At 40.8% G+C, this 24,706-nt stretch overlaps 1 protein-coding gene across 1 annotated transcript in view; it reads left to right on the forward strand.

Moving 5' to 3' along the window:
- The window catches only part of AIG1 (androgen induced 1), a 123,462-nt gene that overhangs the window by 97,519 nt on the left and 1,237 nt on the right, over window positions 1-24,706 (forward strand). Inside the window, exons 4-5 of the mRNA XM_030945455.1 lie at window positions 12,501-12,616; window positions 22,103-22,266. Coding sequence (XP_030801315.1) covers window positions 12,501-12,616; window positions 22,103-22,266 — 280 coding nt within the window. The remainder of the gene's footprint in view (window positions 1-12,500; window positions 12,617-22,102; window positions 22,267-24,706) is intronic.

Consider the following 24,706-nt stretch of genomic DNA (forward strand, 5'->3'; position numbering starts at 1 on the left):
CACGTGGGTGCCCCTGAGCAGCAGGGCTTAACTACTTGCTAGCAGTGGCTCCAAGGTCTTAACTCAAATACAGTCTTATTTGTGGGGGGGAGGTACAACAAACCAACAGTATTAGGTAAGTCTCCTCTTCTTTTGGCCTGCCTTTGCAATGCTCTTAAGTCAGTCCTTCTCAGTTCTGGGAGAGTAGCTGCCACCCTTCCAGTCTCTACCATGGGCTCCTCATACCTTCTTGGCTTGGCTTGGCACTGACCCAAATCTGAGCCAGTCTTCAGCCAGCACAGCTGAGGTGGCTGCAGCTCCAGTTCTGGAGAGAGAGGCTCTAACCAGCCTTTCTCAGCTAGCCTGCTATTTGGAAGAGGTCTCCCTTCTCTCATCCAGCTTCCTGTGTACAGCCTAGCCCACTATGCTGGCTCCCATACCTGCACTGCTGCCTGATGCACATGAGATGGTTCTCACGTCTTTCTCTTAACAATGGGGTTATCCTTAGTGCTTCTTCCTAGTGGAAAGTATCACTGCTATGGAGTTCAAGTGCTCCTAATTAAGTGTGTCTTTTCCTATTCCCAACAGACACCATTCCCCAGTATAAGGTCAATGAGTTAGTCTCAGGCAACTTGGGATCACAGTTATTCTTCAGTTACACATTTGTAGTGATCTTCCCTGTTTAAAAGGGTTTATGCTGCAATGCTTGCACTTGGGGACTGCAACAGAACAATGTTAGAGCTAACATTATGAAATACATCTAGTGGCTGGTTAGTCCATTCCCACCTCAAAGGCATTTCTATAATCTTCTGCTTCAAACACACATTCACACACCACTAGTGTGACTATTAACAATGAGGCAAACATGTAGAACTGGGGATTTTTGACATCTTTCTGCTCCCCAGTTAAAAAATGGTGAGTTACATTTCTATTAAGAAACTATCGAGAGTCTTTGAGAGAGAAAATACTCAAGAGACACTTCTGAAGGGCAGAGGGCCAGAAATACTGCAGGTCAGGTTGGTTCATCTCTCCTTCTTTTTCTGATGCAGCAACTTCTTTCAGACCCAGTGTTGTCCAGGGAGTGGAGATGGACAAGAGACACTGAGGGGCTGACAAGACTGGCTATGAAGGCCAGTGACCATAACAGCCAAACCATTAGGGTCATAGAATCAAAGGCTTGCTGAGGTGGGAAGGCACCCATGGAGATTGTTTTGTCCAAACCCCCTGCTCAAGCACAGTCAGCTGGAGCCAATGGCCTTGGATAGTATCCAGTCAGGTTTTGAATACCACCAAGGATGGGGATTCCACAACCTCTTTGGGCAGCCACTTCCTGTGTTTGATCACCTTCAGAGTAAAAAAAATGTTTCTTATGTTTAAAGAAGAATTTTCATGAATCATTTGCATGTGTGGGTGACCTCTGTCCCAGTGCTGGCATCCATCCCACAGCACAGAAGAATTCAGACCAGCTGGAGCATACATGACAGAACTTCACAGAAGACTGATAGCACAGCTTTAAGAGCAGGTGCTGCAAAAGAAGTTCTGTCTGGAATCCCTGTGGCACTAGGAGAATACAGATAAAATTTCTAGTGCCAAAAATGCATTATGATACTACAATTATCACCAAAGTAATGAATTTTTTAGGCCACATTTATCAGCATCATGGGAAGGAAACCAAGGGTTACTTCACTTTAACTGCCTTGGGAGGATGGAGCAGAGGTTGTTGAGGACTTTACTCCATGATAGGAGCTGTGATACCAAACAGAGTAAGAAGCCATTCATCTCATTGCAACCCTGCTGTGCACACACTGCTCTCTCATGGTGACTGCTGCTGTTCTGCTCCTCTGCTTGCTAGGAAAAATGCTACTATGTGGTAAGAAGAATCACTTTTTTTTCCCAGTGCTCCTTCCTTTTTCACATTTAAAATAGAAAAGCCATGCAGGTCACTAACAGCTCAGTGAGATCAGCCTGGCTTGGGACAGAGCTGTAAGTGAGGGAAGCAGAGACAGGCATACCAACATTAAACTGAAAAGAAAAAATCAGGCCAGAGTCTGCAAGAGAACCCAGAGAAGCCCATAGGTTTAATACTATGGGTATCACAGCTCTACTGCAACCTGCTCATCTTGGAGCCCTTTGATACTGTATATGTTCAGTATCACTGTTCTGTCATATGTTTGTATATTGCCCATCACTGTAATCCTCAAAAGGGTATTTGACTGCAAGGAAGGCCATTTCCCGCTGAAAGGTTTTGTTGTTTTTTCTTATCAAGCTCTGTGTTAAAGCAAGATTACTTATGTTTACAGAGTTCAGAGTCTAAAAAAGTAACAAATGTGAAAGATAAACTCTTTACAGCAGTGTTAACATCAGTTTTATTTGCATCTTCTATTTTATAGTATTCAATAAATATGTGCAGGATACATTTGCAGATACAATATCAATGTCCACATTTTCTGAGAAAAAACAGATACATAGAAATGTGTTCTGTGTAAGGAATGAGGTTGGATTTTGCTCTGAAAGAAAACATCACTTCTAATTTACTGATATTTGACACTATAACAGTATAACCTGTGGTTACATGATGTATATTGTTTTCAGCTCTCATCTGTTGGCAGGGATGGTTTACAGAAGATATGAATGCCTTTGTGCAGGCATGGGTGAAAGGCTGAGCACCTGTCAGTCTCTGAATACATTCCTCTTCTCCTGCCCTTCTCCCCAAACGTGTTGCTTTTCATGCTTGTCTAAACTGCACTTCAGCCATGTACTGTGTTTGGATTTTAGAAAGAAGTGACGTTATCAGGATTCATACATATTTAAGAGCAAGGACAAACACTTTCTTGCATACTATACTGGTTAGCACTGAGATCTTTCTTAGTCCAAGCATTTATACACATGATTTAATGTGATTCTGTTTGTAAAAAGCATGCCACCCTCTTGAGACCCTTGTATTTATCTGCTTTCAATTACATTTGAAGTATTCTGAAAGTCTCCTATACTAATCCCATCCAAGTTGGAAGCCACATAGCTCATGCATGAGACTGTCAAACATGAGTAGTTGCAGATGTCAGTGCACCAGTGGCAGAAATCCAGGAAGATAGATCAAGGCTTAGTCACTGAAAAATACACGCCAGCACATCTCAGCTACATAGCATTGTAACACCTCATGAGGAAAACGTGTCGTGACAGGAGATCAATAACCTCTTGGAGGCGATCTGGTTTTGAAATATTCTTGATTAATTATGCCGGGGTGTGTTTGGCAACTTAGCCTGATCCAGCCTTAACCTAATGCTTTTTGCATGAAGCACTATCGTTCCTAGTCTCATAAGTCAAATCTGATGGTTCAAGTTGGGTTTTAAAGGGTCAGGCTATAGATTTTGTAATGTCTTTGTGCCCAACATTGCTGTCTTTACTATGGTGTGTAGGCTTTTACTATTGATCAAAATAACAGGTGTTTTAAGATGAACAGTAGCATTTACAACTAATTGCATTTGAAGCAAAATGACTCTCCTAAATAAAGTGTGTCATACAGTGAGTAAAACAAGTAGGGATTGTCAGTGTGTTTTCATGGCAGGTGTTCTTTCAGGATGTTCCCTAGGCTCATTTGCTCATGTGCCTTCTTTGCAGAGGAGAAGCAGCTCTGGGAGACCCACAGGCAGGGCTGCCTGCATCTCTGTCCTTCCCCTGCCTTCTGCACAAACTCGTTCTCACCCTCAATAAGTTTTTCAACCATACCTGTTACTCCATCTGCCTTTCAACCAATGCAGGAGCCCAGCCCATGCCTCTTGGCTTCCCTACGCCCCCACCACGTATCCCCTCTTCCCTGCACCTCAACACATGCTGGTGCCTTAGACACTTGTGCTCTTAGGAATCTGTGGTGCCACTAAGCCCAGCCTTGGCCTTCTGCATCCTGAGCACAGAGTGTGAGACCAGCAGCTGCCTTGGTGCCTGCCCATGGCTCGTCACCATCTGCTGGGTGGCTTGGCAGTAGCTGCTTGTGGGCAGCTGCTATCGCACAGCTTCACCCTGCACTGCTGCACAGGCATGCACCTCTGCCTTGCAGGGGAGTATGTGCTGTTTAGAAGACTCAGGGCAATGCACGTCCAGTAAAACTGGACAGAGTGTTGGGTGCAGCAGTAAAGCTATTCTCCCCTTAGTCTGCTACTGCTTTCTGTAATACAACAAAAAAGAATAGGAGGTTACATCCTCTAGAGCTATTTGTTAAAGGAGTTTGCATGTACAATGTAAAGAAATAATGAAATAAAGATAATAACAATATCTGTGAGATAAATTGTTTGAACCATACTGCAGATAGTTGCAATCACCATGTGATAGACCAAAGTTTGACCTTTGGCTACCTCACCTACACAACACCCAATAAATCCAGTCCCTCAGTAACCACTTCCAAGATTTTAGATTTCCAAATAGCATCAAAGAGTCACCAGTTGAAAAAGAAACTGAGAAATAATGGGAGTTTTTTATTTTCCCAAATGTGAGATTTCTTTCCCCAGATATACTGGCCCAAAGCCCAGGACAAGCAATATTTGGTCTTGGACCAGTGACAGATTCAGAGTCCAATGTTTTCAGGTTGGAAAAAGGATACTTTGGCTATCATGAAGCCAAAAATATCCCTCTGTGAAAGCCTTAGTACTAGTCCTGGGAGATTGCCAGATGTTAGAATTTAACATAAAATATTTTATGTACTGATAAACTTTTCAAATTAGTTAAAGAGATTTAGAAAACATACTGATACAAATTATTTTCTCCCTTCTCTCCTTTGATTCACTTTTCAGGGAGAGGAATACTATTTTCCATATGAGTAATCTCATTTAAACCATTGGTAAAATACATTTTTTAAAAAAAGCTCTCTTTAGTGATTTTTTTGCTAGGAATACATGAGTCTCAATGACTTTACAAGCACTTTTTCAGCATGATCTGCAAAAACAGTCAAATATTCATTCATGCAAATTAAATCTTGGTAACCCCTGTAAAAGTCTGTGTGTGTGTGTGTGTGTGTGTGTGTGTGTGTTTAATTTTAAGGATAATTTTAAGAGACAACAATATATTTCTTTGCCTAGATAAACCTTTTTGCAAATAGTAGCTTAAGAAATTCTAGAGCAGGTGATTCAACTGGCAAATAAACTGAGAAAAATATATAGAAAAATTACTTTGCAAAACACTGTGATTAGTGAGTGCTCCTTGCGCAGGATATATCTGTATGTACATTCCAAGTTGTTAGTAGCATGTTTTCTCTAAGGATTTCATGGCAAAAATAAGGACTTGAGGTTGAAAGTAAATTAGGGTGTGGAGGGTTTGCTCAGCTGTGGCTGAGTGCACAGAACCAGGAGATGGTCTGGTCTTTGCTGATTGTCTTGTATTTTAAAAGTCTGTTAAGGGTCAAGCAGTGCCTGCTGGCAGGAGCAGACTGGGAAGTTTGGGCATGGCAGAGAATGAACAAGAAAGCCTGGCTCAGGGATCCCAGCAAAAGGAGAGAGTTGATTTATGTGATATTGCACTTGGCAAGTGTGTAATGATATCTGCATACATGAAAAGCATTAAAAGTAGTTACGCTGAATTAAAAAAGTTAAAGAAAGTGAAACATGTAGCGATGCTGTTCCATTTGGCAACATGGCACTGGTTTTACACACTTTTGCTATACTGTATATACTGTGTCTGGTCCCTACCATCATCTTGTTTCAAGTCCAAGTGAGCAAGATTTTGTGTGTCATGTTAAGGTATTAAGGATGGGAGCTGCAAGAAAGCAGCTTGGAGCAGCAGGAGCTGAGATGAAAGAGAGACAGATAGCTCAGAGGGAGGCAATTGAAGAAGCCTCCAAAAGCTGAGGGGAACCAGGACAGGGGGTCAGTCAGGGTAACAACTGATAGATGCTGAAAGGGCCAAGATGTCTCAGAGCTGTAAACTTGAAGGATTAGACTGGCTTTCGTACCAAATTTTTTGTTATTTCTCTATACATGTTTGCTCATCTTAGGCAAACACCCAGGAATGGAACTGAGGAATGTGATGTGGTTCTTCATTTCTCCATAGCTACCCTACATGACCTTGAGTGAGGCATGCCATCTCCATCTTGCCCTTCTTCAAAATGAGGATAGGATATCCTGCTCCTACAGATCAGGGCTGCTGTGAGGGTATGTTTAGTAACACTTTTGAGGTGCTGAAGTGCTTCAGTGATTGGCGCTGTAGAAATTCTATAGATAAACACCTATATATAACCTCGCTGACACTAGTACAGTCATAGGGTGCGATCAGATTGACACTGCTATTTCAATCTAAAGTATATACTGCATGTGTCTGAAGAAACAAGAACAAAGCTGTCAACATCAGGTATGTGTGGATAAAGTGATAGAAATCCTCTTAAGTCAGGAATGCCATGTCCACTGTGGTTTTCTACAGAAAAAAAGGAAAAGAAGGGGTAACATTAAAGAGGAAGTGTTAATTTTCTTTTCAAAGAACTCCACACTCTCATATTGATTGAAAATGGTTATCTTTGGCTCTTGTGTGTTTTGTGGCATTATAAGGTATTGGTCTTTGTTTAGATCGTATAATACTTCTTCCTCCCTCCAACCTACCATAACAATTAGTGAGCCGTCTGTGGCTGCCTTGGAGTGCATCCTGTGCATCAGCATGTCTCATTTAATAGTCATAATTTCTTATTTGTAAGAGGAAAAGTACTACCAGCACTTTCAGTCTCATAAGGGCTCAGGCTCACTCAAGGATTCCAATTTATTATGCACCCAGCTCTGATATCCTGCTGCTCTCTTTATGGATTAGGCTGCCTTGGTAGAAGGTATCATCCTTCAGACAGCACATAAATACTCTCTTGCCAGCTGTTCCTTTCTCAGAAGTTTCTCAAGGAGTAAATCATAATCATACCTCTATTTTACTAGTTCCCGATCTGGTTTTCCATGGTACTCTGCTAGGAGCATGCAGAAAAATGAGCTTTATTGTTACTGTTACTCTACAAATGGCACTGACTACAACTGTAGGGATTTTTAGGCCTGTTATTATTGGTTTCCAGGATGAACACACTAGTAGTGATTTTAAATTTAGAGGAATAGGCATAGGTCAGTTTGCTGCTGGTTTCTGTTTTCTTTATCTCAAGGTGCTGCGCAAACCCCTGAGAGGGAAGAACGAGTGGCAGGCAGACTGTTCCACTCATTCTGACATGGAGCAGCTGTTTAACATCATAATCTTGTTGTGAGTTCACAAGAAAAAGGGGCAGGATAAGATCCTGCTGATGGAAACTATATTTTATAGGCAAATTTTAAAAGAAAGCAGAGACAGACAGAAAACACAGCACTTTGCACAGAAGGGTGCAAAGAGGAGGAGCACTGCCAAATTTACACTAGCATAAGTCTCAGGTTCAGAGGCAGTGTGCTGCAGGGTAGTTTCCCTAGCAGATGTTGAAGCAGCTGTCCTTGCCAGGGCAGAGGCTTTGACATGGACACAGCTTTCGGTGGCAGATGTAGCCCTCCAGGTCCTGGGCTGCACAGGTTCTCTGGGTGAAAACCCATCTGCAACTTCCTTGTTGCAGGACGCACCAACACTCCCAGGAGGCTCCCAGTCCATCAGTTAAAATGTTGGTGGACATCAAAACTGCAAGGCCTCCTTTCTTGTCACTGGACTTTTGCTGACTCTTAAGAACATGGGCTGAATGTCATGATGTAGGCCTCAGAGGTGCACAGTATTTTACTGAGCTAAGATGTCCTATACCTTGTAGTTTTCAGTCTGATTAAACAGAGTAATGAATCACGGTCTGTTGGTTGAAGTGAATTATAATCACAACTTTTGTGACCCTCAGTTTAACCATTCCTACAGAACTTCTGTGAGCTACCTGGGCATCTGAGATGCTTCTGTAGACTGAGCTCTTTGTCATAAAGGTAGTTCTGGACAGTCAGTGCAGATCAGGAGGATGACTTGGGAAGACATCATTACCATGTTTATACTGATGAAACAATACATAAAGCAGTCAATTTAGCACCTTTTGAAAAGTTTTAAGATTCCATTTAAAACAAGTTAAAGTAGGGAGAAAAGGCCAAGTAAGGTACTGTTGAAACCAGTGTTTAAAAAAGCAGCACTTACTGGTTGAAAGATAAAATATATAATCAGGCTTTCAAGAATGAGCACTTAATTGCCCAAAGACTATTACAGAACTCATTGTTAATGTACCTAATTTGCATAAAATATTTTTTCCAAGTAACTGTTGCAGAAAACACCTACAACGGGGAAGCACTGTCCTCCATAAAAGCTCAGTTTCCCAAGCCAGCACTACAGCTGTAGAGCATATTTGTAATGTGATTTTCTGGTCTCAAATGTCATTAGGCGCATATATACCATGTAGGGGAGTGGTACATATTTTCATAATATCTTTTTAAGAGTCATTAATGAGCAGAGTTTCTCTCAGGATGCTGTGACAGTGGCTGTAGGAATTAATCCACCTGCAAGATCCCAGGATGGCTTGCTTTATAGTGTGTGCTAATTCAGCTTCACTCAGAGGTTGCTTCTTTGAAATTAGTCTCCAGAGTATCTTGTGGGTCAGATTCTCCATATGATAACCTTCCTGCAGATTTCATCTGGGCTCTGTGCATTGTGCTGGTTTCTCCGTTTTCTAGCAGTTGGAAATTTGGTAAGCCATATTTCTTCCCCACTTGTTGGTGATGGGTCCTTGGGAAGCAATGCCATGTGGTAGACACAGAGTAAGAGGAAGTTGCAGCTTTCTACTCTGCTGAGACCAGCACTTCCTAGCAAAAAGATTTACCAGAGATGGATTTTCAGTAGCAGGGGCAGGCAGTGAGGGGTCTGAGCAGGGCAATGCTGTGGCTGGGCAAAGGGTGCTTATGGTCAACTCTTCAGCCCACAAAGTGGTCTTGGCAGATGAGAGATAATTTACCCTTCAGAGAGGGGTAAATAATGGGTCTGAGGGCTGCTGTCTTGGCACTCCAGAGGAAAAAAGGATTTGTGGCTGTGAGGACACTTTGCAGATAGCACCACAGTCACAACTGGAGAAGCTGACAGGGTGCATTTTCTTGCAAGTAGATGCAGTTACTGAGCCCTGAAAGAGCTCAGTCTAGGAGCTCCTGCTAATGCTACAGAGTTTAATATCTCCCCCACTGCTGCCTGGGCCGAGCGGGGGGCTGGGGACTACCCTGAGCCTGCAGTCACCACAGAGAACATGGGCAGAAAGGGTTGCCTTCCTGGGACAGTGCGAATGGTGCTCCCTGGTGTGGCCACAACAGTGCTCAGCACAAGTCTCTTGTGTCAGCACAGTGATACAGGCAAAACCATCTCACAGGGGCAGCTGGTCTCAGTTGGAGAAGAATAGGATGTCCAGGTAAAAATACAGTTTTGCTTGTAACTACTTAGTCCATGTTAAAAATCCTTATCAATATAACATTAATTAGTATTGCTAGCATAGTTTACTATTATTGTAATATTATACTAGTCATTATACTCTAATTACATATTTGTTCTTTTCTTAAAAACTTTTAATGGTGCAAAATGGCAACTACTGGAAAGCTGTTAGAGCAGCTAATCATCCTTACTGTTTAAACCTCCTTGTTTGAATTTCCTCATTCCTCAGTCTTCTCTAAAGTAAGTGAGCCCCAGGAGATACTTTGGCAAACAAGGTGAGAAATGTGGTTTTGTCCCCCCGCGTGCCAGTCGGTAAAAGGGATCAGTCCCAGAGGTACCAGTCAGGTATGTTTGATCGGCACAGCGTGATCTTTAGGCAGGTCAGGGAAATATCAATGCTATTTTCTCTCTAAGCCTCAGATTCCCACTGGCCTGTTTATTCAGAAATCAGGTGGCAAAAACATTAGAGGATATGAAATCTTAGGCCCCCTGCAGAATACCCAGCCCTGATGGATCCCACTGCAAGCACATTTGACCCCTGACCATCTCCACTGTGCTTCAGTCTAGAGTTTTTATTGACACTGTTGGATAGAAGGCATCCCAGACTACAGAATTTCATGTTTTTTAAATCAAGGTTTTGGAGGAGCTGAAATGTAGAGAAAGGAAATTTTATCTTGGTTGTGGTTTGGTAAAGGATCTGAAGCAGCTTTTTAGAGTGGCACTTTCACAAAAGCATTTTAAATCAAAGTTCATACTCCAAATCTGTAAAACTGCAGTGTTTGCATGTAGCATTGACATTGGCTTTAACAGACTGAGATTAAAGTTACATATCTCTGATTTTCTCCTTAGACTTCTAATTCCACTGTACTTTTAATGGGATTTTTTACGCAAATTTTTTAGTGGCACAGCTCATTATCTGCTTTTCCCTCCACCCTTACCTTTAGAAAAGAGCAGAAGTGAGAATTTAGGAAAATAATAACCTATTTTTTTATATAACCATAAAAATTGGGAGGAGGGAGAGTATTTGAGATTAAGGCTTGATTGCTGAAATTATTTTAACTACTTTTTAATTGGCAAGCTGTTGAGTTGTTATCATCAATGAAGAACTCATCAACAAGCAGTATCGAAAGCAGTAAACATTTACATGGAGAAACTGAGCTCACAAGCTCTGTAACAATCATCCGTAGAGTGTAGAGTTAAACTAAGTGACTGGATTACAAGAATACATTGTACAAGGAGTATCAAGGGTGGAGTTTGACATTAATAGTTGGTTTTTTCCTCTGTTTTTTTCTCTGAATAAGTTATGGGGGCAGGGCAGGAGACATCTGCACAGCCTCCAGCTGCTCTGCTTTGGAGGCTCTGCAGAGTGAGGCTCTGATCTCTCTCTTCCTGGAGACCTTTTCCATACAGACACAAGAGGTGCAGGTGAATCTCCAGGGCTTGCTTTGCTGTCAGTCCCTGATCATGGATTTTGAAGGTCCTCTGCAGCTCACAGACCTCTAATCTAATGGTGGGCACCTTTATAGCAGACCACACTGCTATAAAACACCTTTGCATTCCCTTGATGCTGATTTATACTGTTTAAAGGGATGGGGGTGGAACAAGTTGTCAGAAGATGAAGAAATTGAAAGCTCCTCTAACTGCTGTATTATCTACCTGACATTCTCCAAATGCTAGTCATTAATTACCAATGCCTTGAAAATCAGAGCAGATATCCAATTCAATTACGTTACATCTCTCAGCAGGAGCATTTCCATTATCTTACCATTTTCCATTCAGACCATTCTTCTTTGCAGTTTTTAAAAGCTTAGACCCCACTGTGTTTCTTCTCAGTTGAACCTGTAATCCACACAAAGATATTTCTACTCCATGCCTCTCCTATCTGTACACAGGTGAACAGCAGTCTGGGTTTACATTGTAATTATTGCAAACTTAGAAATCCGACCTCCAGCATCCCCCAGAACTGCATGATGGCAGAATGTGGCCAGTGTATGCCATAACTTTCCTTTCCAGTTGGTGATCAAGTACTTGGGGAAGGACTGAACTTGCATTAGGACTTAGGCTGCCCTTGCAATCCTTACACCTCCAGGTCTTCTTGTGGAGAGGGCAGAAGAGTTCACAGTCAGTCTTACCAAACCCTAGAGCTAACCTCTCAACTGAAGTAATTCCCTTTAGATGCCAGCAAAAACTTGGCCCCATAGAGGCCAGGCAGGGTATGTGTCTGGAGTCACCACTAATGCTGGTCTTAAGTGAGCTGTGTATTCAGAAATTATGGGATTTATTTCCTGGCACATTTGTCCTTTGCTTATGTATATTTTCATGCTTGCCAGCACTCTGAAATGTAGACATTGAGTGTTGGGGGCAGGCTGGATGCAGTTTTTCATGCTGCTGACATTAATTGGATGAACAGGCCTTCTCAGAAGGGGCAGTATAGGAAATGTGTATGGGAAAATAACAAAACAAGGAGTTTCACAGCTATATAAAGAGAAGTGGCTGAAAATGTTTTTTACAGCTTTGGCTTTCATATGATTCATTTAGGAATCTAAAACTGTTTTGTGCAACTGAAAAATTAAGATTCACAACACCTTTCTGAATGTAATTGCTTCTGTCTTGCAGATGGAGGAACAGAGGTATTGATGCTATCATTTGAAAATGTCTCCTGTTTTCAAGTCCCCAGTTTGAGATACATTTAAACCTAATTCTCAGAAGCATTAAATACATCCATTTATATTCATTCACTTGGCATCGTTTGTACTTAGTCTCTGAAAACCAAATGTATTGCCTTCCAGCTAGAATGGTCACAATAACTGAGGTGACATGGCAGAGATCACAGAGCAACTACAGGGCCAGACTGGGGTTGGGACCTATGTCCCTTCATGACACATTTCCTTTTTACTCACTGAGTATCTGCCTTGGATTCGTGAAAAAAAAGTACATTCTGGTCACTCAGTTTTCCTCTGCTCTCTCAAACAATTGGACATTTTAGAGATGATACTTGTTGGGTTATTGATCAATTTTATAGTTACTTTACCTTGTCTTTCTAGCCATCAAGAATTGTCTTCAGGTGTCTGCGATTAAGCTTCTTATTGTAGAATTGAACTGAAAATATACAGAACCATTTGTATCACCTGCTTTTCCCCATTGTTTTGTTTTTTTTCCAGCACACAACAGTTTTGCCCTTTGTATTAATCGAGATGAGAACAACACATCATCAGTATCCCAGCAGGAGCTGTGGACTGGCTGCAGTGTGCACCTTCGCTGTTGGCTATATTTTATGGTAAGGGCTGTACATGCTGTGTTTTCACATTGTATTGGGGGTTTTGTACTGCTAAATTTGGGCACATATTTCATTATGGATATAATCGCTAACAGATTCACGCTGCTTGCCTCGTTTGGTCCAAGACCTGGGCTTTGTCTGGTTTCCCCAGATGCTTATATTTTTAGAAAGTATATGCCAAACCTCACACAACAGGAATTTGTTGAACAATCCCATGTAAGCAGTGGTCTTTCCAAGGGTACATTTTTCAACCTTTTTTCAAGCTAAATGTTTTTCTTGGACCTTAGTTTTATTGCTTGGGGTTTTTGTTCTATCAAATAAAATTGAGACTAGGCAAATGATTTCCTGCATCAGTATTTAAGCATCAAGAGAAAAGATAGAACACTGTCTTTTTTTCTTTACTGATTCATAAATTCTTTCTGTAAAATTGATTACAGAATAAGTCAGTAATCCAAACACTCTAAAGTTTGTTTTAAGAAATGCAAATGTTGGTGAGAAATTAAACTAAAACAGAAATAATCTTTCTTGTACAACATTAATTTAAGTCTTTGGGCAGTTTCTAATCAAGCACCTGACTTGCATGACAGAGTTAATATGCTTTGGTCACCCTAGTATTTATTTTTCACTAAGCCTTTGTTTTATTTCTATTTCTCCTTTGATGCCATCTATCCCTTATCCTTTCTGCATTTCATGACCCCCATTTCATACTCCTTACTTCACAACATCCTTCTCTCAGCTAAGAAGGCATTTTCGTAAATTTCCACCAACCAAGAGAGATGAAACTAATGTGAGAGTAACATGGTCTTGAGGCAGTACTATCACACTGCTTCTACTATGCAATTTGTCCCTTTGATCCAGCTAAGAGAGGTCGTTATTCATACATAATCCACACACACTCAGTGATCATACAATGCTATTGATCCAGCTGAAGTGGGATGTTGTGTCCCAGGACAACAGACACATTCTGCCATTAGCTTTTATAAACGTACATACCCTTCTTAAAAGAGAATAATATTTGTAATTGTAAGATAAGGGAAGCCTCATGCAAAAAGGCATATGATTATTCCCTCAGGAAAAAGTAATGTTCTTATCCCATATCAGTAATGCTTAACTGTGATAGTTCTTGACTTTCCTCTAATGGTGCCTGGAGACAGATTGGCAGATACCTATGGCTTGACCTCCTCTGGCAGCTCCTAAAATCATCTAAGTAGACACATGCAGTAGTATTTAATAAGAATTTAAAATTGAAACAATCCAGTTTTACAAGGGAAACAAAACCAGATGTGTCTTAAAATCTTTTAAGAATCTGTTACAGTATCAGTGTGATGCTCATCTAGTTTGATCCTACCTACTACAGTGCATGTGTATCCTGCAGCTACAAGGTTAAAGAAAATTGTAGAACAAGTAAAGCAGGAGAAGCAGATTCTGCATTAAATAATTACTTGCATTAATAATTACCCAGGCACAGACTATGGTTATCTCCCTTTGCTTTTGCTGTTTTTTGGTTTTGCCTACACATATATTATTTCCAAAACAGATAGGGCTACTCTCAAGTGATTTGTCTTCTTCCAAGTTGTGATTTCTCTTTAAATGAGATGAGACAATCTTAAAAGATCATCCTGCTAAATTGTGCACATACAACCCATTTCTCCTTCTACTGTTATGGAACGAGGCCTTTGCAGGTTAGTGGAGGCAGACAAAAGCTACACGGTGCCATCACTTGAAAGTTCTGCATGTCTTCAGCCTGCAGGTGCTATTGAAGACTCTATCCAAGATGTACTTGAGGCTGCAAGCCAAATCTTGATCCCATTACATCAATATGATATGTCGTATTCACAGGTTGGAAAAAATCTACCAGAAAGTATGAAAAGTATGAGGAGTTTTTCATCCCTCTCATTCAGGGTGTGGCTTCTATTCACAGCTGAAATCCACTGTCTTCCTATTGCCAAGTGACCACATTACAGTAGAGACCTTAATCACTCAGAGGGCTTGGAATTGCTGAATTCAAATTTGTTGTCCTTGTTGGCAGCACCCTCAAAGTTAGCACAGTGTATTAAAATGAGACTATACCTGCACATCTGCACATGACCTAGTTCCATACAGCCTGGTGGAACTTCCTTCCTTTGTACCTAGGATTGACCATGGGTCCCGTTCTGAGGCTTAGTTTGTGGTTTATGTATTTTTAACTAGAATTTAGGGATCTGCCACTTGAGAATTTGTTCTTTTGCCTATTCCATTTTTCCATAAGCAGAAGTGTCTTCACTGCAACTCTCAGAATAAAGTGAAGACAGTTGCTAATCAGATGTTCTCAATGTTTTGTTCTTGAATTTTGAATTCTCTTCCCATCTCAGCTGAAACTTTCGTACCATCCTACATGTTTTATGTATTGTGTTGCACTTTTTACAGGAAAGGAATATACAAGAGGATGTTGTTTAGGTTTGATTCTGTGAATGCTTTTCTCAACTCCAAGTAGAGGAAAGCTTGTTTTATTTTGTATGTGACTGAATCTGTCATGTATGAAAGAGGTGGTAGAATAGCAAGTATGTGTCTGAATAGCTTTTTAATGTATAATTGGTAAATAAGAAAACTGGCAAACAATTCTGTACAGCATCACTGAAATTGGAAGAACATAGCTAAATAACTTGATATCTCCTGAGCATGATTCAGACTTGTTGTCTGAGAAACATCCTTTCTTGAAGAGTAAAAGCTTTTGGTGGTTTTTTTTGGTTTTTTTTTTTTTGCATTCTCTCCCTTCAGTCAAAGAGTTTTTGAGTAGGCACACTTAGCTTTTGCACTGTCTGTGAGAGGGAGCTCACAAGGAACTGTGCCCAGGCAGAACATCCGCAGACTTGCATTGCATGCTGCAGACCATACATGGACTTTCAGGATCGAGGCCATGGGATAAGATGGGAAAAACCTATTGGCTTTATTTAGCATGGCTTGAAAAGGTCACAGTTTGTATTGAATTGTTAAATCTAGACAGTGCTAAGAAAACCAGAGCATTTGCCAGTACTACCAGAAAATTCTGCCAGTGAGTGTATGGAGTTAGTTGTCAAGGACCAGAAAAGAGCCAAAAATGTGTTGCTCCTTGTAACAAGAATGACATCATGGTAACTAATATCAGAGCCTAATATGTCCCTAAAATAAACTGAGACAAATACGTTTATTTTAAATGGTTTTCCTTTTCCCTCTACTTTTGAGCACTTCAGGATGCCAAAAAAACAGACCCTAAGAATCTGACTCCACTGCTGTAGTCGTGCTGGGCTGCATGTTTGGGAGCAAAAGACTTGATCTGCTCTCTTATAACTATCTCAAATCCACTAGGAGCTGCCTCCACATGTGCCAAGCTTGGACTTGATTCATTCTTTCATTCTTTTAGAAATCTATTTAAAGAGCTTTTAAACTTTGATTTGAAAATAAAGTTTCTCTTGAAGTGACTTTAGGAGAGTTCCTTAGATACGCTGAGGGAGAGCATTTAGATAGGGTAATTTGATGAATTCTTCTTGAACAAATTTAAGAAAGGAATGTACACTGAGGATTTGGAATGAATTTGAGATTGATTCTATCAGGCTTGCTGTAGGATTTCCACTAGCAATTCTCCATAGAAGGAGAGGAAGATCAGAAAGAGCAGATGTTGGCACAGACTGCTAGGACAAACCTTGACATTCAGAAGAGAGGGGTGGTGGGTTAGAGTGTGAAGCTTGGTGAGAATTGACAGTCATGTTGATAAAGAGGGACAGGATTGAGAAATCAGAAGGATTTTTGAGGTTGGTGGTGCCAATGGAACAGGAGAGACACAATACGGCTTTGCTAAGCTGTGCTGAGGGTTTGTATGTAGGAAGGGCATCATGCATGCTTTTGGAAGTGAGCACTGGGGATAAAAGTTCTATAAAGATCAGAGGAGTCCATGGTTAGAGAAAAAAAAAGTCAAATGTCCTGGGGGCAAGTAAAAGAAATGAACTAAAATCATGGGTTAAAAGAGAAGTGGATAAGGAAACATACAGCTCACAGGTCAGCAGCTTCAAAGCTGAAATCATGAAACTAAGAGGGGAATGCTGGGAGAGGGAGAGAGAAACAGACTGTGAAACCAGAGTGGAAGGCTGATGTAGAAGTGGATGATAGATGAGACAACGCAGAGGAGGAGAAGAGAGTTGGAGCTGGAGCTGCCCCAAAGAGGAAAGAGTAGGAAGAAACAGAAGCAGCAGAAATAGGCCAGGGGAAGATTAGCGTCCCTTGTACCTGACCCAAAAGGTGGACGGGAGGGCAGAATTGCTTTCAGCAAGAGAAGGCTGTATGGATCCCCAGCCTGTTAGGTCTCACATAGCCATTTTGGACTGTTACTTTCTGGCTTGCCTCCACCTCCACATCCTCAAATGTTTCAGTCAAAGCAACAGCACAATCACAGATGACATGCATGGGTAATATGTTCTCACTTCCTTGTGCAGCTCCTTCAAATATAGCTCAAGAAGGCATAGCAACCATTACTATATTTAAAATGAAAAATTATTTACCAAAATAGATGACTTCCAGAGATGACAGCGCTTTGCAGTGAATCTGCTAAATTTCTGTCATTGTAGCTACCTGTACATAAACACAAATTTTTGCTAAGCTTTGTTCCTCCCAGAGAATGCCAGCACCATGTCATGCTGAGTACATTCTGGATGTGACATTATTTGCAGCTGCAGTTCCTCAGGTCTTGTTGCGTAAGCCACTCCACACCAGTAGCACAGTCCTGTGGCCCACTTATTGTTCTCCACTCAGATGAATGGAGAAGAATCCAGCATTAAGAAAATGGAACAAGAGGGGATGATTGCTGTTATTTCCTAAATAATGACTGTTTATTGAACTTACTTTTTAGTCTTTAAAATTCCTAAACTATGTACATTCCTGGTGTAGGTGTATCAGGTCTGGCTGGCTGTTATTATAAGAAGCCCAGCATTTTAATATAGCTGAGATCTTAAGAAATCTGATTCAATGCAGAACAAACTCTCCTCTGTTTTTGGGGGGGGTTTTGAAGATGTGTCTCACATCAGTCAGTATTAGAAACCAAAAGTAGAACAAGTTTAGTGTGGGTCATTGTGCTCCTGTCCCTGAAAGCACAAGATTGGACCTGCACTGCAACCACAAATTATTTGTTTGTTTTGAATGTCTCAGCTGCTGTAAGCCCATCACCTTGTTTGGAAGCCATTCCACATTTTAATAGCTCTAGGTAAAGGTATCACTCTTGGTGGAAAAGGAAGAGAGTGATGCTGGAAAAGATCATGAAATAAAGGCGTAGAAAATGCCCATGTTCTGTTTGCTAAAAAGTAGCCACTGGGAACCCATCTATGATCTGTCTGGAACCAAAGATTCAGCCTTCCTTTGTGCCAGCCACTGGAAATATGAAGAGCACTGAAGATCTGGGAGAGGATTTGCTGCTGCAAGTAACCAGAAAGGAACTGCTGTTCATAGATGAGAGTTGTCATGCACCCACGCTCCAGGTAGAGCTAATGTCAGATGCTTCAGGAGAGCTTAGCAGACCATTATGAAACAACCAGCCTTCAAGGGGGAGTCTTCTTCCAAAACTTATGTCAAAATGTAGGTGCTTAGGCATAATTGTGCACATTCTTATTGCTTGTACAATCTCCTGATTTCAGAAACTGGCTAGAAATGCATGATAGAGTCTAGAGAAGATGAGTGGACTAAATAGGCTTCCAGACTTTCATACTTCAAAACTTTTTTGAATATCTCTATTTCAGTGATCTATCACTGAAAGGTAGGGTAGAGCATTCCAGAGATTGATTAGGTATCATTCAGAAAGATATTTCCATTATCAGATTTGAATTTCTTATCTCTGAGTTGCATTGAGGTGATTCTTCTGTCACGAGGAACAAAATTGGAAGCTCTTCACCCATTTTATGTCATGCATTATTATTTTGTGTCCTTTCATTTGCTGCTCTTGAGAAGTTACATAGCCCCTCATCTAGCAGCCCCTTTTTCCAGAACTTATAGTGCTGGTTGTTGATGATGACAGATTATTATGAAGGAGTCAAGCTGGGCAGGAAATGGGTGGAGACTCTGAGAATCCAGACCACAAAGTCCTGCTGAGCTATGATAACTGAGAGCAGCCACCATGAAGGAGCAACCATCTTCTGCAACATCTCCCATAACAAAATTAGTGAGGTGTCATGGTTATTATCTGCCATTTTACTCACTTGTTGAGCTTGATTCTGCCAGGCCTAAGGTCTTACACATGCTGTTGTTACAGCTGTATCATTTAAACTGACAGAGTACACATAAACCACAAAGTTCCAACAAATTTTTGTGCTTAGTTTTCCTCATTAACAAAAGATCTATATCCAAAGAATAAATGTAAATGTATGTTCCCTGCATAGTTTTCATTTTCTCCTGATTACTTTGATAGGAGAGATATACAACATCTACTGTATAGTAGAAGTGAAAACTAGCTACAAAGTCACATTTTTTGACAGATTTGTTAAAACAAGCAATACTGTGCATTTTCAAATAGCTTTTTCTGATTTCTACACCAACTGGTTGAAAATTTTTAAAAACAACTACTTTTTTTTTAACAGACATTTTAATTTAAATACAATGTGTGAATATTTCCGTTCCTTCTTTTTTTACTGTTTCTAACAAATGGCTAGATGAACTCCATGACCTGTAACACATTCATCTTTGAAAATATACAGTTATGTCTTCATACAGCTGCTACTGTTCCAAATCACAGGGAGGTTCAGGTTAATTTTATCTTCTCAGAGTAACCAGTCCAGTTTTACTCTTCTTTTTCTCCTTTTCCTTTTTCTCCTCAGTTTATTTCTATCTAAACGACACATTTTTTACTCCTGTTCAATAACAAAGTCTTCGATTTGATCTAGTTTTTGCACTCCTAAGTAAATCTTAATGCATGCTTCCCTGTGCTTAACTAATAATGAGGTTGGATAGGAGTAAAGGCTACTGCAGTGGCAGCACTGAAGGCATTCATTAACGTTGGCAATCAGCACTCTGGTGTGGAAGCTTTATGCGAATGGTTGATCAGCCCTTTATAGTGCAGCCTTGAGAATGCCTGTATTGCAGCAGGAGCAAACCCACTAAGAAAGCCTACCAGGTGAGGTTTCCATGGCAGCAGTTGTCCCTTTGCTGCTCCCGTTTGTAGTACAGACAATGCTGGAGCAGTCAGTGTGTCACTGCTCAGTGAGAGAGGGCTAATATTACTCCACCTCAGCGTAGCCAGCAGTGTGCTGTGGCTCATTTTTAGAAGGATCAGGTGGGTTTGTGACTATTGTCTCCATAGTGGTCCCTCTTGTGCTCAAAGCAGTTCTGACAGTGTGGCCACTCCGGGGACAGGCAAACAACAGCTACACTGAAGGCATGAGCAGCATCACCATGCAGGGAGTGGGCTCCTGTGCTGGGCAGCAGGGAGCAGAGTATGTGAGCTATCTGCAAAGCCTGAACTAACCAGGTATTTCTGACATGCAGGAGCTCATCACTGGCTCATTGGTTGGATTTAGAAAATGCTTCCTCTTCCTAGCATAAATGTGATCTAGTAAAAGCCACTTCTACTTGGTTCATGAGGCTGGCTACGTAGATGCCGTTTAGAAGGTCCCTTGAAAAGTCCCTCTGTAAAGGTACTTTATAATCCTGGGAAGTTTCATCACACCAGAGAAAATAAGTGCAGAAAGAGAGTGGCTCTTTTTCAGTCTTTTTCTTTCTTTGGAGCTTGTTTTTCACAGAATGATCATTAGAAAAAAAAGCAAATGAAAACTGAAAAAAGTAAATGAAACTGAAAATTGTTAGGCAATAATAGACATTCCCTGCTAAGCGGACCTGGTAGCAGGGGACATCCTTCTACCTTCTACCCAACTGTCTCATCTTTTTCTTTCATCAAAAGGAACATGGTGTCCCCTGTTACCATGGGTTACGCAGGAACCCTTCATTTTTTCATAGATAATTTTATCTTGTCAGGTTAATTCTATCACAGAAGAATACTGGGGAAAATAACTGTAAAGTACAGAGATAATTTCCCATATGTGAACTGATTTGGAGAGAGGGGGTTTAATTGCATTTAGATCATGCAGATTAATTTACTGACACATGTAGTTTCCCAAGTGAAGTGTCCAACTGTTAAGGGTTGGGCTGTAATAAAAGCTTTTCCAGGGAGGAGAGAAGCTATGACAACCACGTGCATTTCCAGGGTGATTGTTAAACAGGGATTCTGTACTCCCTGTGTGACAGAATTTTATGGTAACAGTTTTCTGTGGACTTCTCTATCTCTGCCCTTTAGGAGCCTTTGACTGTTGATCTAGTGATGAAAAATCTTCCTTAAGCAAATAGAAACATCAGCAAGTGAATCAAACCATGGAAATCCCCATGTATAACAGTCTGTGCAGCCGCTCTAGCTGTGCTTCACTGTGAGCTTTTCACTCAAATTTTCAGGCCAGAAATGAAAAGATTTACATTCTTGAAGAGAGCCCAGTAAAGCCCCAGCTTGCCTTCACTGAGCACTTTACCCAGTTAGCCTCTGAGATGTTTGCTCAGTTGTTTGCCAGTATTTGCTTTTCTTAACTTCCACCTACTGGAATGTATGGACTCTCTCTGCTCCCTCTGACTTCACCACTCACTGCATCAGATCTCAACACAAAAGCAATCTCATCAGAGGATGCAGGGGTCCACTGCAGCCACACACAGCAAAACGACACACCTGGAGTGCTTCTTCAGGTTGCACTGCAGTAAAGCTGATAGTCTGTCTCTTGAGTTAGTGTATCGACAATGTCCTCTGTATGAATGCTAAAAATCTCTGTGTCACCAGCAAAGCACCATCAATCCTTTTCCTTTACTGGTTTTGTTTGGTCTTTAAAAAAAATACTTATCTTACCTAGAGAAAAATTACCAGATTCCAATTTATAGCAGGTAGCTGAAAGAAAAGGAGGACCTCTAAAACACAGTTGCTAAAGAAATTATTCTCTACAAGAGAATCTAAACCATATGCTTCTGGCAAACCCAAAAACTGATTACCATGTGTAGCGAGGAAAAGCAAAAGAAAAACGCAAATGTGTATGAAGTGAAAGCAGGAGAACTGCAGAAAGCAGAGAGAGATGGTAAGAGAGCCTGTAGAACCCTGAATGCTTTTAGGATGAAGAACCTGCTTGGAACAGAGGCTGCTGCAGTTTCCATCTTTGGCACAAAACAGGGATTTCCTCAGAAATATAAGTGAGCAAGGAAATACCTGCCTACATCAGAAATGAAAACAGGCCAACTGCTCATAACAAATTGAAAGCAAAGCAGTAAGAATGTGGGAAATCAGTCATAGTTTCATCATTTGTGATGTCTGTTCTGGATGGGTGTCATCCACATGCTCCAGTTCACCTGGAACTTGCAGGCCTTTCAAATAATTACTTTTTGGGTTACAGTAGCTAAGCCTACAGACCAAGCTACTTTCGTAAAACAGGGCTGTAAGAGTCAGTGCTTGTTATTTTTGTTTTGTTTCAGGGTGTGCTGGATTCACCACGTTACAGGAGTGTGGGTGTACCCGCTTCTTGAGCACCTCAGCCCAGGTGTCAAAATAATCTTTTTTGCTGCCGTTACCGTAATAATTAACATATTCTACTTGGTGGGAGAAGTCTTGAACAACTACATCTGGGATACGCAAAAATGTGAGTATTGTTTTAGGAATATTATCTCGTGAAATACACCATCAGGACTTGAGTATGTTTCTCTGAAAGTGTAGAATGTTTTAAGCTGACAAAAACAAAGGAAAATGACAGAAGTTTCACTGAAACATCTTGCTTGCCTGCCCTTAAAAACAGACAGATGAACAGAATGTCTGCTGGAGAGCCTGATGAGCTATGAATATGTATTCTCTTTTATAACTTACAGTACTAATTTAAGAGCTCTTGGCAATTACCTGAGATGTTTACAGCCCACTTATTAGCTGATGAACCCATTAAATGCAGCTAGAATAAAGTATCATTCTGTACGAATGCCATTAATGGTAGGCTTAGACTGAGAAATGAAAATACAGTCTTTTAGTATTTTCAGGTATAAGGTATTTTCTCACCATATAAATTTACTCAGAGAAAATGAACAGGTTCTTGTCAGTGAAATAACAGGAATGAAAGATAACTTAAGTGCAGGGTAAACTTAACTGTGCAGACTCTACATCATCTATCCTGCACAGGCCACCCATTGCTGAGGAGAGGAAAAGGGAAAATAAGAAACACAAGATTAAAAGTAGGTTCCTTTTATCTATGAAAGATGTTCTTCATTTATCAAATTGAATGAAATAAGCAAACAACATTCATAATAGCTGGTGTGGCAAATTGCAGCTGGAGGGAAAGAAATTCACATGGTAGTTAATGGCACACACAACTCTCTTTAACAAGTCCTTCAATACCAGGTAGAATGCAATGCTAGAAGCTCAAAGCAGTTTTACTTTCTGTTTGCCCACATTAGCATCTAGGTGTAAAATGCCTTTTTGTTTTTGCTCTAGGACCATCAATCACTGGTCATAATGTTCAAGATGGGTATTCAGTCCTCAGTTTGATGTCAAATTCACATTTATTTAACATCTTTAAGTTAATTTGGGAAAGATGTTTCCAAAAAAGGCAGCTGCAAGGAATAATTTCACTTGACCTAAGTCCTGTATGAAGAATAACAGTGTGGTAAAGATTCACATATTCTTAACAAGTCCGTGAATAAGTAGATGGTGGAAAATCTCCTGCACTATTCCAAAGTATACATAACAAAATCCCTGCTCCTTGCAGCCTGCCGCCCTAGAGGAGCTAACTTAGTTTCCTCATTCTGCCAACGTCTTTCAAGGTTTACCCTGGCATTATTGTCCTCTCCATCATTTCCTTCACACAGATAAGGAATATTGATCCCAAGTCCTTTGTGGCTCAAGCACCTGCAAAACAGAAAATGCTGTGGGTCACGTGCTGGTTTGCTGAGCTTGAAACACTTTGCACAAACTTAACCCGAAGTGTGTGGCAGGAACACCACAAACAGCAGAGATGTAAAATTATGCCAGTCTGTCACCATGCAAGACCTGGGAAAATATTATTTGAAAACTGTACACTTAAAAGGGGCTTTTGAGCAGTAAGACTACAAATCAAAACAGTCTGCCATGAGAAGATTTCTAGGGTGAGAAGGGGTTGTTTTGGGTTTGGAGTTTTTTTATTTGTCTCTGGAGATGCATTAAATAGAACCTCACTACTGACAAAATGATTTGCAGTTAGTTTTTCCAAGTTAAACCACAAACATGGTAGGGAAGGAAAAATTTGCCCTTTGTACAAGCCAGCGTCTGTCCACAATTTTGAGGATATCTGCATTCCTGCCAAACTATTTGATGCATCTGCAGTAGAGTGCTTCAGAAGAAAGGAAAGAGGTGCTTTCAAAAAGGCAAGTAAAATAGCTTTTAAAATTATTGGAAAAGTTCCTTCTAGGAGAAAGCAGAAGACATAAGATTGGCTCTGGAGCAACATTGTAAACTGTCTGTAATCTTTTCGTCCCAGTCTCTTGTTTTGGTTGTTAAACCTTTGACTGTTGCTCTCCCATTACACCAGTGTGCCAGCAACACCCAGGGCCATTGTACTTGGGCTGCTGGCAACATGCAGACCCATTTGTCTTGGTGTTGTTCCTTTCAGCAAGGCAGCTCTGCAGTTGTGCTTTCTAACTGCAGATGAATCCTATTGTTTCCCATATTGGAATTCATTAACTATGTTTTTAAAGTGATTTATGGTGTACTTACCGCCTGTGCATATATTGCACTAGCAGGTGATCTTACTTGTGACTGGATTTTCCTCTCAGTATTCTCAAGCATTGCTTCTTTTTTGACTTCGGTTATCATAAGTCTTTCTTTTCCAGCATGCAGCAGGCCTGAAAACCTCCAAAAGAAATATTTGTATTTGAGATGTCTGGCAGAGAGGGCTTAGTCAGAAGAACAATACTTTTGTCAGATACCAGTAGTAATTCATTGTCCAGGAACAGGCATATGAAATAGCTGAATGTTTCCATTGCCAGAAAAAACACAGTCTGCTGCCCAGCCCAGCGTAGAAAAGAGACGAGTCCTGCAGTTAGAATAATTTCTTTAAGGAG

This window comes from Camarhynchus parvulus, chromosome 3 (genome assembly GCF_901933205.1).
Source record: "Camarhynchus parvulus chromosome 3, STF_HiC, whole genome shotgun sequence".
In the NCBI taxonomy this organism is placed as follows: domain Eukaryota; kingdom Metazoa; phylum Chordata; class Aves; order Passeriformes; family Thraupidae; genus Camarhynchus; species Camarhynchus parvulus.